Below are 15035 nucleotides of genomic sequence, written 5' to 3' on the forward strand. Positions count from 1 at the left end.
CCTTCTCACCATATCCCCTAGTCCCTTCTCACCATACCCCTCAGTCCCTTCTCACCATATCCCTCAGTCCCTTCTCACCATATCCCTCAGTCCCTTCTCACCATATCCCTCAGTCCCTTCTCACCATATCCCCCAATCCCTTCTCACCATATCCCTCAGTCCCTTCTCACCATATCCCTCAGTCCCTTCTCACCATATCCCCTAGTCCCTTCTCACCATATCCCTCAGTCCCTTCTCACCATATCCCTCAGTCCCTTCTCACCATACCCCTCAGTCCCTTCTCACCATATCCCTCAGTCCCTTCTCACCATATCCCTCAGTCCCTTCTCACCATATCCCTCAGTCCCTTCTCACCATATCCCTCAGTCCCTTCTCACCATATCCCTCAGTCCCTTCTCACCATATCCCTCAGTCCCTTCTCACCATATCCCTCAGTCCCTTCTCACCATATCCCCCAGTCCCTTCTCACCATATCCCCCAGTCCCTCCTCACCATATCCCCCAGTCCCTTCTCACCATATCCCTCAGTCCCTTCTCACCATATCCCTCAGTCCCTTCTCACCATATCCCTCAGTCCCTTCTCACCATATCCCTCAGTCCCTTCTCACCATATCCCTCAGTCCCTTCTCACCATATCCCTCAGTCCCTTCTCACCATATCCCTCAGTCCCTTCTCACCATATCCCTCAGTCCCTTCTCACCATATCCCTCAGTTCCTTCTCACCATATCCCTCAGTCCCTCCTCACCATATCCCCCAGTCCCTTCTCACCATATCCCTCAGTCCCTTCTCACCATATCCCTCAGTCCCTTCTCACCATATCCCTCAGTCCCTTCTCACCATATCCCTCAGTCCCTTCTCACCATATCCCTCAGTCCCTTCTCACCATATCCCTCAGTCCCTCCTCACCATATCCCCCAGTCCCTTCTCACCATATCCCCCAGTCCCTTCTCACCATATCCCTCAGTCCCTTCTCACCATATCCCTCAGTCCCTTCTCACCATATCCCTCAGTCCCTTCTCACCATATCCCTCAGTCCCTTCTCACCATATCCCTCAGTCCCTTCTCACCATATCCCTCAGTCCCTTCTCACCATACCCCTCAGTCCCTTCTCACCATATCCCTCAGTCCCTTCTCACCATATCCCCCAGTCCCTTCTCACCATATCCCCCAGTCCCTTCTCACCATATCCCTCAGTCCCTTCTCACCATATCCCCTAGTCCCTTCTCACCATATCCCCCAGTCCCTTCTCACCATATCCCTCAGTCCCTTCTCACCATATCCCTCAGTCCCTTCTCACCATATCCCTCAGTCCCTTCTCACCATATCCCTCAGTCCCTTCTCACCATATCCCTCAGTCCCTTCTCACCATATCCCTCAGTCCCTTCTCACCATATCCCTCAGTCCCTTCTCACCATATCCCTCAGTCCCTTCTCACCATATCCCTCAGTCCCTTCTCACCATATCCCCTAGTCCCTTCTCACCATATCCCCCAGTCCCTTCTCACCATATCCCCTAGTCCCTTCTCACCATATCCCCCAGTCCCTTCTCACCATATCCCTCAGTCCCTTCTCACCATATCCCTCAGTCCCTTCTCACCATATCCCCTAGTCCCTTCTCACCATATCCCCCAGTCCCTTCTCACCATATCCCCTAGTCCCTTCTCACCATATCCCCCAGTCCCTTCTCACCATATCCCCTAGTCCCTTCTCACCATATCCCCCAGTCCCTTCTCACCATATCCCCTAGTCCCTTCTCACCATATCCCCCAGTCCCTTCTCACCATATCCCCCAGTCCCTTCTCACCATATCCCCTAGTCCCTTCTCACCATATCCCCCAGTCCCTTCTCACCATATCCCTCAGTCCCTTCTCACCATATCCCTCAGTCCCTTCTCACCATATCCCCTAGTCCCTTCTCACCATATCCCCCAGTCCCTTCTCACCATATCCCCCAGTCCCTTCTCACCATATCCCCTAGTCCCTTCTCACCATATCCCTCAGTCCCTTCTCACCATATCCCTCAGTCCCTTCTCACCATATCCCTCAGTCCCTCCTCACCATACCCCTCAGTCCCTCCTCACCATATCCCCCAGTCCCTTCTCACCATATCCCCCAGTCCCTCCTCACCATACCCCTCAGTCCCTCCTCACCATATCCCCCAGTCCCTTCTCACCATATCCCCTAGTCCCTTCTCACCATATCCCCCAGTCCCTTCTCACCATATCCCCTAGTCCCTTCTCACCATATCCCCCAGTCCCTTCTCACCATATCCCCCAGTCCCTTCTCACCATATCCCCTAGTCCCTTCTCACCATATCCCCCAGTCCCTTCTCACCATATCCCTCAGTCCCTTCTCACCATATCCCTCAGTCCCTTCTCACCATATCCCCTAGTCCCTTCTCACCATATCCCCCAGTCCCTTCTCACCATATCCCCCAGTCCCTTCTCACCATATCCCCCAGTCCCTTCTCACCATATCCCCCAGTCCCTTCTCACCATATCCCTCAGTCCCTTCTCACCATATCCCTCAGTCCCTTCTCACCATATCCCTCAGTCCCTTCTCACCATATCCCCCAGTCCCTTCTCACCATATCCCTCAGTCCCTTCTCACCATATCCCTCAGTCCCTTCTCACCATATCCCCCAGTCCCTTCTCACCATATCCCCCAGTCCCTTCTCACCATATCCCCCAGTCCCTTCTCACCATATCCCCCAGTCCCTTCTCACCATATCCCCCAGTCCCTTCTCACCATATCCCTCAGTCCCTTCTCACCATATCCCCCAGTCCCTTCTCACCATATCCCCTAGTCCCTTCTCACCATATCCCCCAGTCCCTTCTCACCATATCCCCCAGTCCCTTCTCACCATATCCCTCAGTCCCTTCTCACCATATCCCTCAGTCCCTTCTCACCATATCCCCCAGTCCCTTCTCACCATATCCCCCAGTCCCTTCTCACCATATCCCTCAGTCCCTTCTCACCATATCCCCCAGTCCCTTCTCACCATATCCCCTAGTCCCTTCTCACCATATCCCCCAGTCCCTTCTCACCATATCCCCCAGTCCCTTCTCACCATATCCCCCAGTCCCTTCTCACCATATCCCCCAGTCCCTTCTCACCATATCCCTCAGTCCCTTCTCACCATATCCCTCAGTCCCTTCTCACCATATCCCTCAGTCCCTTCTCACCATATCCCCCAGTCCCTTCTCACCATATCCCTCAGTCCCTTCTCACCATATCCCTCAGTCCCTTCTCACCATATCCCTCAGTCCCTTCTCACCATATCCCTCAGTCCCTTCTCACCATATCCCTCAGTCCCTTCTCACCATATCCCTCAGTCCCTTCTCACCATATCCCTCAGTCCCTTCTCACCATATCCCCCAGTCCCTTCTCACCATATCCCTCAGTCCCTCCTCACCATATCCCCCAGTCCCTTCTCACCATATCCCTCAGTCCCTTCTCACCATATCCCTCAGTCCCTTCTCACCATATCCCTCAGTCCCTTCTCACCATATCCCTCAGTCCCTTCTCACCATATCCCTCAGTCCCTTCTCACCATATCCCCCAGTCCCTTCTCACCATATCCCTCAGTCCCTTCTCACCATATCCCTCAGTCCCTTCTCACCATATCCCCTAGTCCCTTCTCACCATATCCCCCAGTCCCTTCTCACCATATCCCCTAGTCCCTTCTCACCATATCCCCCAGTCCCTTCTCACCATATCCCCTAGTCCCTTCTCACCATATCCCCCAGTCCCTTCTCACCATATCCCCTGGTCCCTTCTCACCATATCCCCCAGTCCCTTCTCACCATATCCCCCAGTCCCTTCTCACCATATCCCCTAGTCCCTTCTCACCATATCCCCCAGTCCCTTCTCACCATATCCCTCAGTCCCTTCTCACCATATCCCTCAGTCCCTTCTCACCATATCCCCTAGTCCCTTCTCACCATATCCCCCAGTCCCTTCTCACCATATCCCCCAGTCCCTTCTCACCATATCCCCTAGTCCCTTCTCACCATATCCCTCAGTCCCTTCTCACCATATCCCTCAGTCCCTTCTCACCATATCCCTCAGTCCCTCCTCACCATACCCCTCAGTCCCTCCTCACCATATCCCCCAGTCCCTTCTCACCATATCCCCCAGTCCCTCCTCACCATACCCCTCAGTCCCTCCTCACCATATCCCCCAGTCCCTTCTCACCATATCCCCTAGTCCCTTCTCACCATATCCCCCAGTCCCTTCTCACCATATCCCCTAGTCCCTTCTCACCATATCCCCCAGTCCCTTCTCACCATATCCCCCAGTCCCTTCTCACCATATCCCCTAGTCCCTTCTCACCATATCCCCCAGTCCCTTCTCACCATATCCCTCAGTCCCTTCTCACCATATCCCTCAGTCCCTTCTCACCATATCCCCTAGTCCCTTCTCACCATATCCCCCAGTCCCTTCTCACCATATCCCCCAGTCCCTTCTCACCATATCCCCCAGTCCCTTCTCACCATATCCCCCAGTCCCTTCTCACCATATCCCTCAGTCCCTTCTCACCATATCCCTCAGTCCCTTCTCACCATATCCCTCAGTCCCTTCTCACCATATCCCCCAGTCCCTTCTCACCATATCCCTCAGTCCCTTCTCACCATATCCCTCAGTCCCTTCTCACCATATCCCCCAGTCCCTTCTCACCATATCCCCCAGTCCCTTCTCACCATATCCCCCAGTCCCTTCTCACCATATCCCCCAGTCCCTTCTCACCATATCCCTCAGTCCCTTCTCACCATATCCCCCAGTCCCTTCTCACCATATCCCCCAGTCCCTTCTCACCATATCCCCCAGTCCCTTCTCACCATATCCCTCAGTCCCTTCTCACCATATCCCTCAGTCCCTTCTCACCATATCCCTCAGTCCCTTCTCACCATATCCCCCAGTCCCTTCTCTCCATATCCCCCAGTCCCTTCTCACCATATCCCTCAGTCCCTTCTCACCATATCCCCCAGTCCCTTCTCACCATATCCCCTAGTCCCTTCTCACCATATCCCCCAGTCCCTTCTCACCATATCCCCCAGTCCCTTCTCACCATATCCCCCAGTCCCTTCTCACCATATCCCCCAGTCCCTTCTCACCATATCCCTCAGTCCCTTCTCACCATATCCCTCAGTCCCTTCTCACCATATCCCTCAGTCCCTTCTCACCATATCCCCCAGTCCCTTCTCACCATATCCCTCAGTCCCTTCTCACCATATCCCTCAGTCCCTTCTCACCATATCCCTCAGTCCCTTCTCACCATATCCCTCAGTCCCTTCTCACCATATCCCTCAGTCCCTTCTCACCATATCCCTCAGTCCCTTCTCACCATATCCCTCAGTCCCTTCTCACCATATCCCCCAGTCCCTTCTCACCATATCCCTCAGTCCCTCCTCACCATATCCCCCAGTCCCTTCTCACCATATCCCTCAGTCCCTTCTCACCATATCCCTCAGTCCCTTCTCACCATATCCCTCAGTCCCTTCTCACCATATCCCTCAGTCCCTTCTCTCTCCAGAACATCTGATTGTTCCTTGTCCACTTCGGTGTCCTTCCCTTGTAACCTATTCCATGACCAATTACACTTAGAGTGAAAAAGTTCCTGTGACTTCCCAACCTGATATGTAACTCCCCTCCCCTGGGATCTGAACCATTTACCACAGACAGAAATTTGCTTGGATCAGTTTTGTCAGTCCCCTTTATAATCTTGAACTTCAACTAGCTCACCTCAAACTCTGCAACCAACATCTATTGGCAGCTCATTCACCACCTTAAACATTCACTCCCTTCACCACCGGCGCACTGTGGCTGCAGTGTGCACTATCCACAGGATGCACTGCAGCAACTCGCCAAGGCTTCTTCGACAGCACCTCCCAAACCCGCGACCTCTACCACCTAGAAGGACAAGGGCAGCAGGCACATGGGAACAACACCACCTGCACGTTCCCCTCCAAGTCACACACCATCCCGACTTGGAAATATATCGCCGTTCCTTCATCGTCACTGGGACAAAATCCTGGAACTCCCTTCCGAACAGCACTGTGGGAGAACCGTCACCACACGGACTGCAGCGGTTCAAGAAGGCGGCTCACCACCACCTTCTCAAGGGCAATTACGGATGGGCAATAAATGCCGGCTTTGCCAGCGACACCCACATCCCGAGAATGAACGTTTTTAAAAAAGGCCCAACACGTATCAGAACCTTCAGGAGAGGAAAGGAGTGATCTGGGTGGGGAAGGGAAAAGAGACTTTGCCTTCAAGTTCCTCCAAGAAGCAGGCATCCAGCTCCAGGTCTGAAATAGCGAGTTATGGTGGGGGCCTGGAGTGGCCCAGAAACTTGGTACTGGTGCAGTAACATTGCCTGAAAAAGACGGGAGTCAGGAGTTGGGTTCCTCCCAGGCCCCATGTAGCCTCCACCAGACCCTAGGGTTTTGGTGGATGATCTGGAGCCCAGCATCAGAACAAAGACCAGAATGAATAAATCAGCGAAGTCTTTGGCCAGTGCATGGATCAAAATGCAAGTACCTACAGAGGTAGAAACTGCAGATGGTTTCCTTTACCTGTGAACAAGAAAGCACGAATCATTCAGCACCCTCCGGATGATGTTCTCACCGACATTTAGCTAAGACTGCGAATCTAATGTTGACCCCGGCTAACATGGCGAACCAGCCCTGGCTGCAGCCCGAGCGTGCCTGGGGCTAATGATTTCTTTGCTCCCTTTATGGTCCTGAAGGTACTTTGAGTCTTGCTGTGACAGGCTTCCACAGGCACCGACTGTCCTCCTGTACCCTATCTAACTACCGAACTTTATTTGTGATCCATGCCAGTGAGGCTATTCGACCACAGAGTGCAGCATGGTTGAGCCTGATGCGGTGCCCTTCGTGTACACGCACTGGGTTGTGATCAGGGGGTGGGAACTTTGTGCTTATCCAGGTGAGCTTCAATCCTGACCAGTGCGACATTTTTCCGTTTCCTACACTAGTCATCCTACGGCCTGTCTGATCAGCGAGACGGCCAGTTAGTGCTGGATTAGGGCCTGTGAGCCAATGCCCAATAAAGATTGAATCGAGCCTGGCCAAAACTCCTTTCACAAAGGGATCCCTACAGCCAGGAGAGAGAGGTCATGCCATCAGCCTGGGTTGGTTTGGAACCCAGGTTCTAGAGGTGGAATCCCCTTCCCATGGCCCATGTGGACTTTGTGTCAGTTTGCCTTATCCCGCGTTCAGGCCCAGGAGCAGGCCAGCCGTGGGAGGTGCTTGACCTCCTCATCTCCAGACCGCTCCAGTGACTGGCGGGACCCTGCTGCATCGGGGAGCTCCCCCTCGTTTCAAAGGGGGCCACAACTTCAGACCAGCCAAGGAGGCAAGCTGGAGAAACCCGAAGAAAGCACGCAGCTACTGGCAAAGTATGCACAGGAATCATCCGTGAAGAGAGGTTCAAGGCAGGTCCTGTGATTGACCGGGAGGCTAAAATAATGGGGGATTCAGTAATATAAAACAGACTAATTAATTAATATTAAAGAAAGAAAGGACTTGGATTTCTATCGCACCTTTCACGGCCTCAGGAAGTCGCAAAGAGCTTCACAGCTAATGAAGTACTTTTGAAGTGTAGTCACCGTTGTAATGTAGGAAACGTCATTTGCGCACAGCAAGATCCCACAAACAGCAATGTGATAATGACCAGATAATCTGTTTTCTTTAGTGGTGTTGGTTGGGGAATAAATATTGGCCAGGACCGCTGCTCTTTTTCAAAATAGTGCCATGGGATCTCTTACATCCACCTGAGAGGGCAGACGGGGCCTTGGTTTAACGTCTCATTCGAAAGACGACACCGACAGTGTGGCACTCACTCAGAACTGCACTGGAGTGTCAGCCTGGATTATGTGCTCACGTCTCTGGAGTGGGGCTTGAACCCACGACCTTCTGACTCAGAGGTGAGAGTGCTACCACTGAGCCACGGCTGGCACCATTAATATTAAAGTGAGATTATAAACAGATAGATATAAATCTGCTCTCCACATCACTCCTTCCTGACTTTGGAAGTGAGACTGACCTGTTAACTCACAGGCATCGGTTAAGCAGTGTACAGTTTTGAGCCGGGGTCTTGAGGCAAGATTCAGGAAATCGTCTGCCTGTTCCATATCACCACCTCAGAGATATGCACTGAACAGAAATCCTGTTGATACTCTAACGAGCGATTTATGGATAAGAAGGACTTGTCTCAAAGCAGTAGTTCAGTCAGCCATCGATATAGAATAGGCAACATTACCTGACAAGATTAACCATTAATATTTACCTTGTCATGAGATAATGTTAAAAGCCATATTTACTGAAGTTGCCCAGAATAGAATGCAGATGTTGTAAGAGAGGGCCTGTTTTTCCATTAGTTTATTTATTCAGGAAATGACAGGGTGTACAAATAATTCCCCCCCCCCCCCCATCTCTTCTCTCTGAGTCACCAACTCTTTCACTTCCACAGTCACCAGCAGTAGCTGCCAGGCGGGCCGAGTTGGCGAGTGCTGCCGGCTTCTCAACCGTGGGTGGAAGGAGGCATCACAACCAACCCTGATCCTGCTCTCATTGACAGTCACGCATGTACCTTCTGGTGGTTGCACAGGGACAGCAGAATGGCAAAGACTAGCGACTCTTAGAGGGAGCTCCGATGGAGCGTCGCAACAGGCAGCACAGAAGCAGAGCTGCTTGACTTCTTTGGGTCTCCGTTGGTGCCCACATTAAGACTCCCGTTGGGTGAGAGTGCAAGTGTTAGTGACGCTGGGGCAGTGGTACACAGATTACACGCCAGGAGCCATTTGGGGCCCGAGTTCCTTTCACCAGTGTCTCTCAGGAGACGAGCTGGCTCCATTCGTTAATCTGCCTCGCTGTGTGGAGATCAAGTCGCTCCTCACCCCCTTTCTCTCATTCCGCGCTGTAAAAGTTGAGAGAATGCTATTAGAAGGCAGGGCTCTCCCAGATTCCAAACAGCAATGAAAGGCTCGCACCGCAGGAACGTATTTAATAGAATCGTTGTGTCCTGCAGTTTTATTTTTAAAATCTTTCCAACTACCCACTGTGGCATGATTGAAATCAAGAGCTCACTGCATCTGATCCATGTCCCCCCACAGTCTGGTGCAACGTTCCCTCGAATAAGACACAGGTTGAGATTATGAAATAAAAAGAAAAGACCCTGCATTTATATAGCTCCTTTCACGACCTCAGGATTTGCCAAATCGCTTTACAGTCAACAAAGTGCTTTTGTAATGTAGGAAACATGGCAGACAATGTGCGCACAGCAAGATCCCACAAACAGCAATGTGATAATGATCCGATAATCTGTTTTAGTGATGGTGATTGAGGGATAAATATAGGCCAGGAAATCGGGGAGAACTCCCCTGCTCTTCTTCAAATAGTGTGATAGGATTTTTTACATTCACCTGGGAGGGTAGACGGGGCCTCAGTTTAATGTCTCATCCGAAAAACGGCACCTCCGACGGTGCAGAACCCCCTCAGTACTGCATCATACACTTTTCACCAGGGTGACTAGTTAAACAGGATCAGGTGCAGCTGTGATTACCTCAACTGTTGAATAGCCAACGGGCCTGAACATGAAAAGTGGCCACTCGGGCGAGGTATGGGAGAACTGTCTACCAGCAGGATCTGGGCACTCAGGGGGAAGGGAGGGGCATAATATATTTCTCGAGTGGAGTGTGTCCTGTTTCAGGTCTGGGAACCCACTGGTGAGGAGTGTGCGATTATTCAGATACTCTCAATCTAAATGTGGGAACTGTCCAACCTCTGATATACGGTCTCTCGTTATCTCTGTGTAATACTTTATTATTCTTGAGATAACGCACGTGACAGTGTGTTATCTCAAGAATGTTCACTTCACACAGCCTGAATCTGAGACAGCAAGCAAATATTTTCCATCTCCTGGATGTGAATCTTTCCCTCCTGATCTATAGCTAAAGGGGGTGAATGAGGGGGAAAAGAAAGAAAAAGAACTTACATTTCTATAGTGCCTTTCACGACCTCAAGACGTCCCAAAGCGCTTTACAACCAATTAACTACTTTTGAAGTGTAGTCATTGTAAGGTTCCACAAAGAGCAATGTGATAATGATCAGATGATTTGGTTTAGTGATGTCGGTTGAGGGATAAATATTGTCCAGGACGCCGGGGAGAACTCCCCTGCTCTTCTTCAAATAGTGTCGTGGGATCTTTTACGTCCACTTCAGAGGGCAGACGGGGCCTCGGTTTAACGCCCCATCTGAAAGATGGCACCTACAACAATGCAGCCCCCCCCTCAGTACTGCACAGGAATGTCAGCCTGGATTATGGGCTCAAGTCTCTGGGTATTTCGTACTTATTATGCGGGTCTTTAAAACATTCTCGCACCAAATTCCAAAATCCGTTATTCTCCACTCTGCTGCCAGGCCTGTGCTGAGAAAGAGGATTCCCTACGATTCGTTGGTCACCGGTGAGTGCCAGAGATCACGGTGAGCCTGTCAGTGTTTTTATATTGTCAGTGTGAGAGATCCAGATGAGAGCCATGAGCTCATGAAGGGTCAGTAGGGAGGAGGTCTGCCTCCGACAGAAACTCTTGGGATCTTTGGAGGGCTGGGTGTGAGGCACAGGACGGGCCCTCCGTGTGCTGGGGGTGACGGGTGTTCTATGCTCTCGCTGCTGAATGTGTGTTAACAATTTAAAAGTCTCAGTGCTGCCCACGCACTGTATTGGACTAATTCCAGCAACCGGTTGTATATGTAACTGGGCTGGGGACGAGTTCCATTGTGTATTGCCTACAGACCAATATTGGATTATTGACTGCTGTAAGAGGTCAGTGGGACTAGTCCTGCAGTGTGGAGAGAGTGCTGAACTGGGATATCTTCTACCCAGTCCAAAACACAATCCAAAGGGTCCAGATTGTGATTGCACGACATGGAGAATGGGGCCCGATCCCTGAATAATCGTAAGAGGAAATGGGTCAGCGTGAACATGGAACATAGCCTCTCACATCTGAGTGGTGATTTAAAATGAAAATTAACAGGGACCCCTCCACCAAACACATTCAGCCCCTCGAGCCTGTTCCACCATTCTATCAGATCATGGCTGATCCGTACCTCAACTCCATTTACCCGCCTTTGCTCCATATCACTCGATAACCGAACAAAAATCTGTCGATCTCAGTCTTGAAAGCTCCAATTGACGCCCCCCCTCCCCAATCCACAGCCTTTTGGGGAGAGAGTTCCAGATTTTCACTACTCAGTGTGTGACAAAATGCCTCCTGATTTCCCTCCTGAACGGCCTAGCTCTAATTTTAAGATTATGTCCCCTTGTTCTCGATTCCTCCAGTTTCTCTGTATTTACCCTGTCGAATCATTTTAAAATTTTAAACATCTCGATCAGATCTCCCCTCAATCTTCTAAACTCGAGGGAACACAAGCAACCTGTCCTCATAATTTAACCCTCTGTATTCACTGAGCAGCTTGTACTCTTTACATAGAATCTATATCCTGATTAGTCTTGAAATGTTGTTCTTTTTATTGGGGTGTCGGATTGGTGTTGGGATTCCCCTGAGTGTGTGCACAGTTCAGAAGGAACGTTTTAAAACCCAGTACCAGTCAATTGTGAGATAGTCAAACTGTGGTGTGACGTGATTGGCCATCCCCATCATCACTAATCTGCGGACTCACACAAATGACACTGCCACTTCCCTCATTTCATACAAGAGTTAGGAGACATCAAAATAGAAACTTGGAGAAAGATTTACAATGAGAAAGTTGTTTAATTATCAATGTGAATCCCAGGCAGCCCATAAGCTGCAATAAATCAGCTGGTGTAAAGGAGAGGTAGATTCTGCACCCTTGTCAGTGTCCTCGCTCAGAGATCAGTGAAGTGTCAAATTTTCATACTGGGGTAAAGTTTTAAGTATGTGCAGTCCCGGTGCTGATCTCCACCTGCCGAGAGTGCAGACTGGGAAATCAGGACACACCAGGAATAAGCATTAATAAAATTATCCGGCTCAATCCACTTGAACTGTGAACACAACAAGCCATATGATTAGAGATTCAGACCGTCCAAACTTGGGTTGTGTCTAAATGGCGTGGTTTAAGCTGTAAAAAAAAAGGGTACAGTACTGGTGGGTACAGGTCTGTCACTGTATAATACTGGGGTACAGTACTGGTGGGTACAGGTCTGTCACTGTATAACACTGGGGCCCAGTACTGGTGGGTACAGGTCTGTCACTGTATAACACTGGGGTACAGTACTGGTGGGTACAGGTCTGTCACTGTATAACACTGGGGTTCAGTACTGGTGGGTACAGGTCTGTCACTGTATAACACTGGGGCCCAGTACTGGTGGGTACAGGTCTGTCACTGTATAACACTGGGGTTCAGTACTGGTGGGTACAGGTCTGTCACTGTATAACACTGGGGTTCAGTACTGGTGGGTACAGGTCTGTCACTGTATAACACTGTGATACAGTACTGGTGGGTACAGGTCTGTCACTGTATAACACGGGTACAGTACTGGTGGGTACAGGTCTGTCATTGTATAATACTGGGGTGCAGTACTGGTGGGTACAGGTCTGTCACTATATAACACTGGGGTACAGTACAGGTGGGTACAGGTCTGTCACTGTATAACACTGGGGTACAGTACTGGTGGGTACAGGTCTGTCACTGTATAAGACTGGGGTACAGTACTGGTGGGTACAGGTCTGTCACTGTATAACACTGGGGTACAGTACTGGTGGGAACAGGTCTGTCACTGTATAACACTGGGATACAGTACTGGTGGGTACAGGTCTGTCACTGTATAACACTGGGGTACAGTACTGGTGGGTACAGGTCTGTCACTGTATAACACTGGGGTACAGTACTGGTGGGTACAGGTCTGTCACTGTATAACACTGGGGTACAGTAGTGGTGGGTACACGTCTGTCACTGTATAACACTGGGGTACAGTACTGGTGGGAACAGGTCTGTCACTGTATAACACTGGGATACAGTACTGGTGGGAACAGGTCTGTCACTGTATAACACTGGGATACAGTACTGGTGGGAACAAGTCCAACTTCTCTTATGCTGATGACTACAGATACTGCAAGATGAGAGCGCAGTCACTCGTTATTCACCCAATTATTTATAGTTGAGTTGATGGCAGCACTCGAACAGCCGTGTCATGGGTCTCCTTTACATAGCTGCCCCTAGAGCCAGGGAGGAGTAAAATCCACCAGGGTTCCTGCTTCTGACCATTATCGGGTGGCCCCTGATGGATAGAGCTCATGCAAGTGTTGGGTGGGGACAGGGTCGTGTTTAATTGCGATGTTGCCCATTGGCAAATTATCAGCCGACACTCATTGTCTTGAATTACTTGTAAAGAATGGCACCCTGGGCAAGTCCCAGTGACCACCCAGCAAATATGCCCGACAGTTGGATTAATAATTGTGACAATGTACCCACTAGGGCTCTGTGCCCTCTTCAGGATAATTGTAAACAATTTTACAACACCAAGTTATAGTCCAACGATTTTATTTTTAAATAAAATCGTTGGACTATAACTTGGTGTTGTAAAATTGTTTACCAATTGTTAACCCCAGTCCATCACCGGCATCTCCACATCACCTCTTCAGGATATACATTGCAACCAATACAATGGCCCAGCCCAGGTCCTTTCTGGTCTGTTTAGCTCAGCTATTCACTTGGCCCAGCTAGCTCAAGGTATTGGGGATGAGCAAACCCTGGTGACTGTAGGAAGAGAGAGCTGAGTAAATTTTAGAGGCTGGATTTGCTCACACCTCATTGGTTCAGTTAATGACTTAAAAGGTCTGGAACACCAATCCATTTTTGCTGTGAAAACAATTCATAAGAGAATGAAAATCTTGCTTTTCTAGAAAACATTTCGACTTTAAGTGAAACCTTTTACTGCAGGGATGGTCTTAATCTGACTGTTCTGGTCTTGTTCTTTTGGGTATCTTATTCCATCTTTTATTCCTGTGCAGGAGGCCATTCCACGAAACCCAGAGAGAAGGAGGAAGCCGTCCAGCCTGTCATCAGGTACTCAGTGGACACCAAGCCCTGATTGGGTGAGTAGAGAGTTGACATTAAGCCCTGATTGGGTGAGTAGTCAATCGACACTAAGCCCTGATTGGGTGAGTAGTCAATCGACACTAAGCCCTGATTGGGTGAGTAGTCAATCGACGCTAAGCCCTGATTGGGTGAGTAGTCAATCGACACTAAGCCCTGATTGGGTGAGTAGTCAATCGACGCTAAGCCCTGATTGGGTGAGTAGTCAATCGACACTAAGCCCTGATTGGGTGAGTAGTCAATCGACACTAAGCCCTGATTGGGTGAGTAGTCAATCGACACTAAGCCCTGATTGGGTGAGTAGTCAGTGGACTCTTTGCCGAGTTCTGCCATTAGACTATTTAACCATGAGGGAATGTCTCAGGGAAGTCGTAGTCCTGTCCTCATCCAATATGCATACAGCCACATTTTCAAGGAGTCACTGAATAACAATCAGGAAGGAGCAGGAACCCTGACTGACTTCCCCCCTCACTAGCCCAGGGGTACTGAGGCCAACTGTAGAATTCCCAATTGCTTCCCCAGCTGTAATCATCCATTTCAGCACAAGCCTGAGATTGAACCTGGGACTTCCTGGTGCTCTGTCGCTCAGTACTACACACGGTTCATGCTCTTTCACTAAACGTTCACTCCACCCACTTTAGGGAGGGCCCGGTGATTCTGCTGCATTCGGCTCTTCCCCATCCTACATCCTACATCATGTGAAACAGTTGCTCAATAGTCAGCATTGACGGTGCTTATGGGGGCTCCAGTGGGGTGGTCTTTAGTGGCCTCCCAACCAACAATGGAGCGGAGTTGAAGGGAAGAGATGGAAGGGGAGGAAGGTAGAAAAAGTTGCGCGCTACCCAATGACTGAGGAAGTTCATCCAGTGAGTAGCCGAGTCACACGGACCAGGAAGGTCCCAGGTTTGATCCTCAGCCTCTGCTCAGTTAACGGA

General features: G+C 50.2%; 1 protein-coding gene across 7 annotated transcripts in view; it reads left to right on the top strand.

Moving 5' to 3' along the window:
• Positions 1–15035, top strand: part of LOC137341292 (protein HID1) — a 186191-nt gene that overhangs the window by 158933 nt on the left and 12223 nt on the right. For all 7 annotated transcript variants that reach the window (XM_068004403.1, XM_068004404.1, XM_068004407.1 and 4 more), the window contains one exon: positions 14016–14099. In XM_068004403.1, the coding sequence (XP_067860504.1) occupies positions 14016–14099 (84 nt within the window). The remainder of the gene's footprint in view (positions 1–14015; positions 14100–15035) is intronic.

The sequence above is a fragment of the Heptranchias perlo genome, chromosome 23 (assembly GCF_035084215.1).
Source record: "Heptranchias perlo isolate sHepPer1 chromosome 23, sHepPer1.hap1, whole genome shotgun sequence".
NCBI lineage: Eukaryota > Metazoa > Chordata > Chondrichthyes > Hexanchiformes > Hexanchidae > Heptranchias > Heptranchias perlo.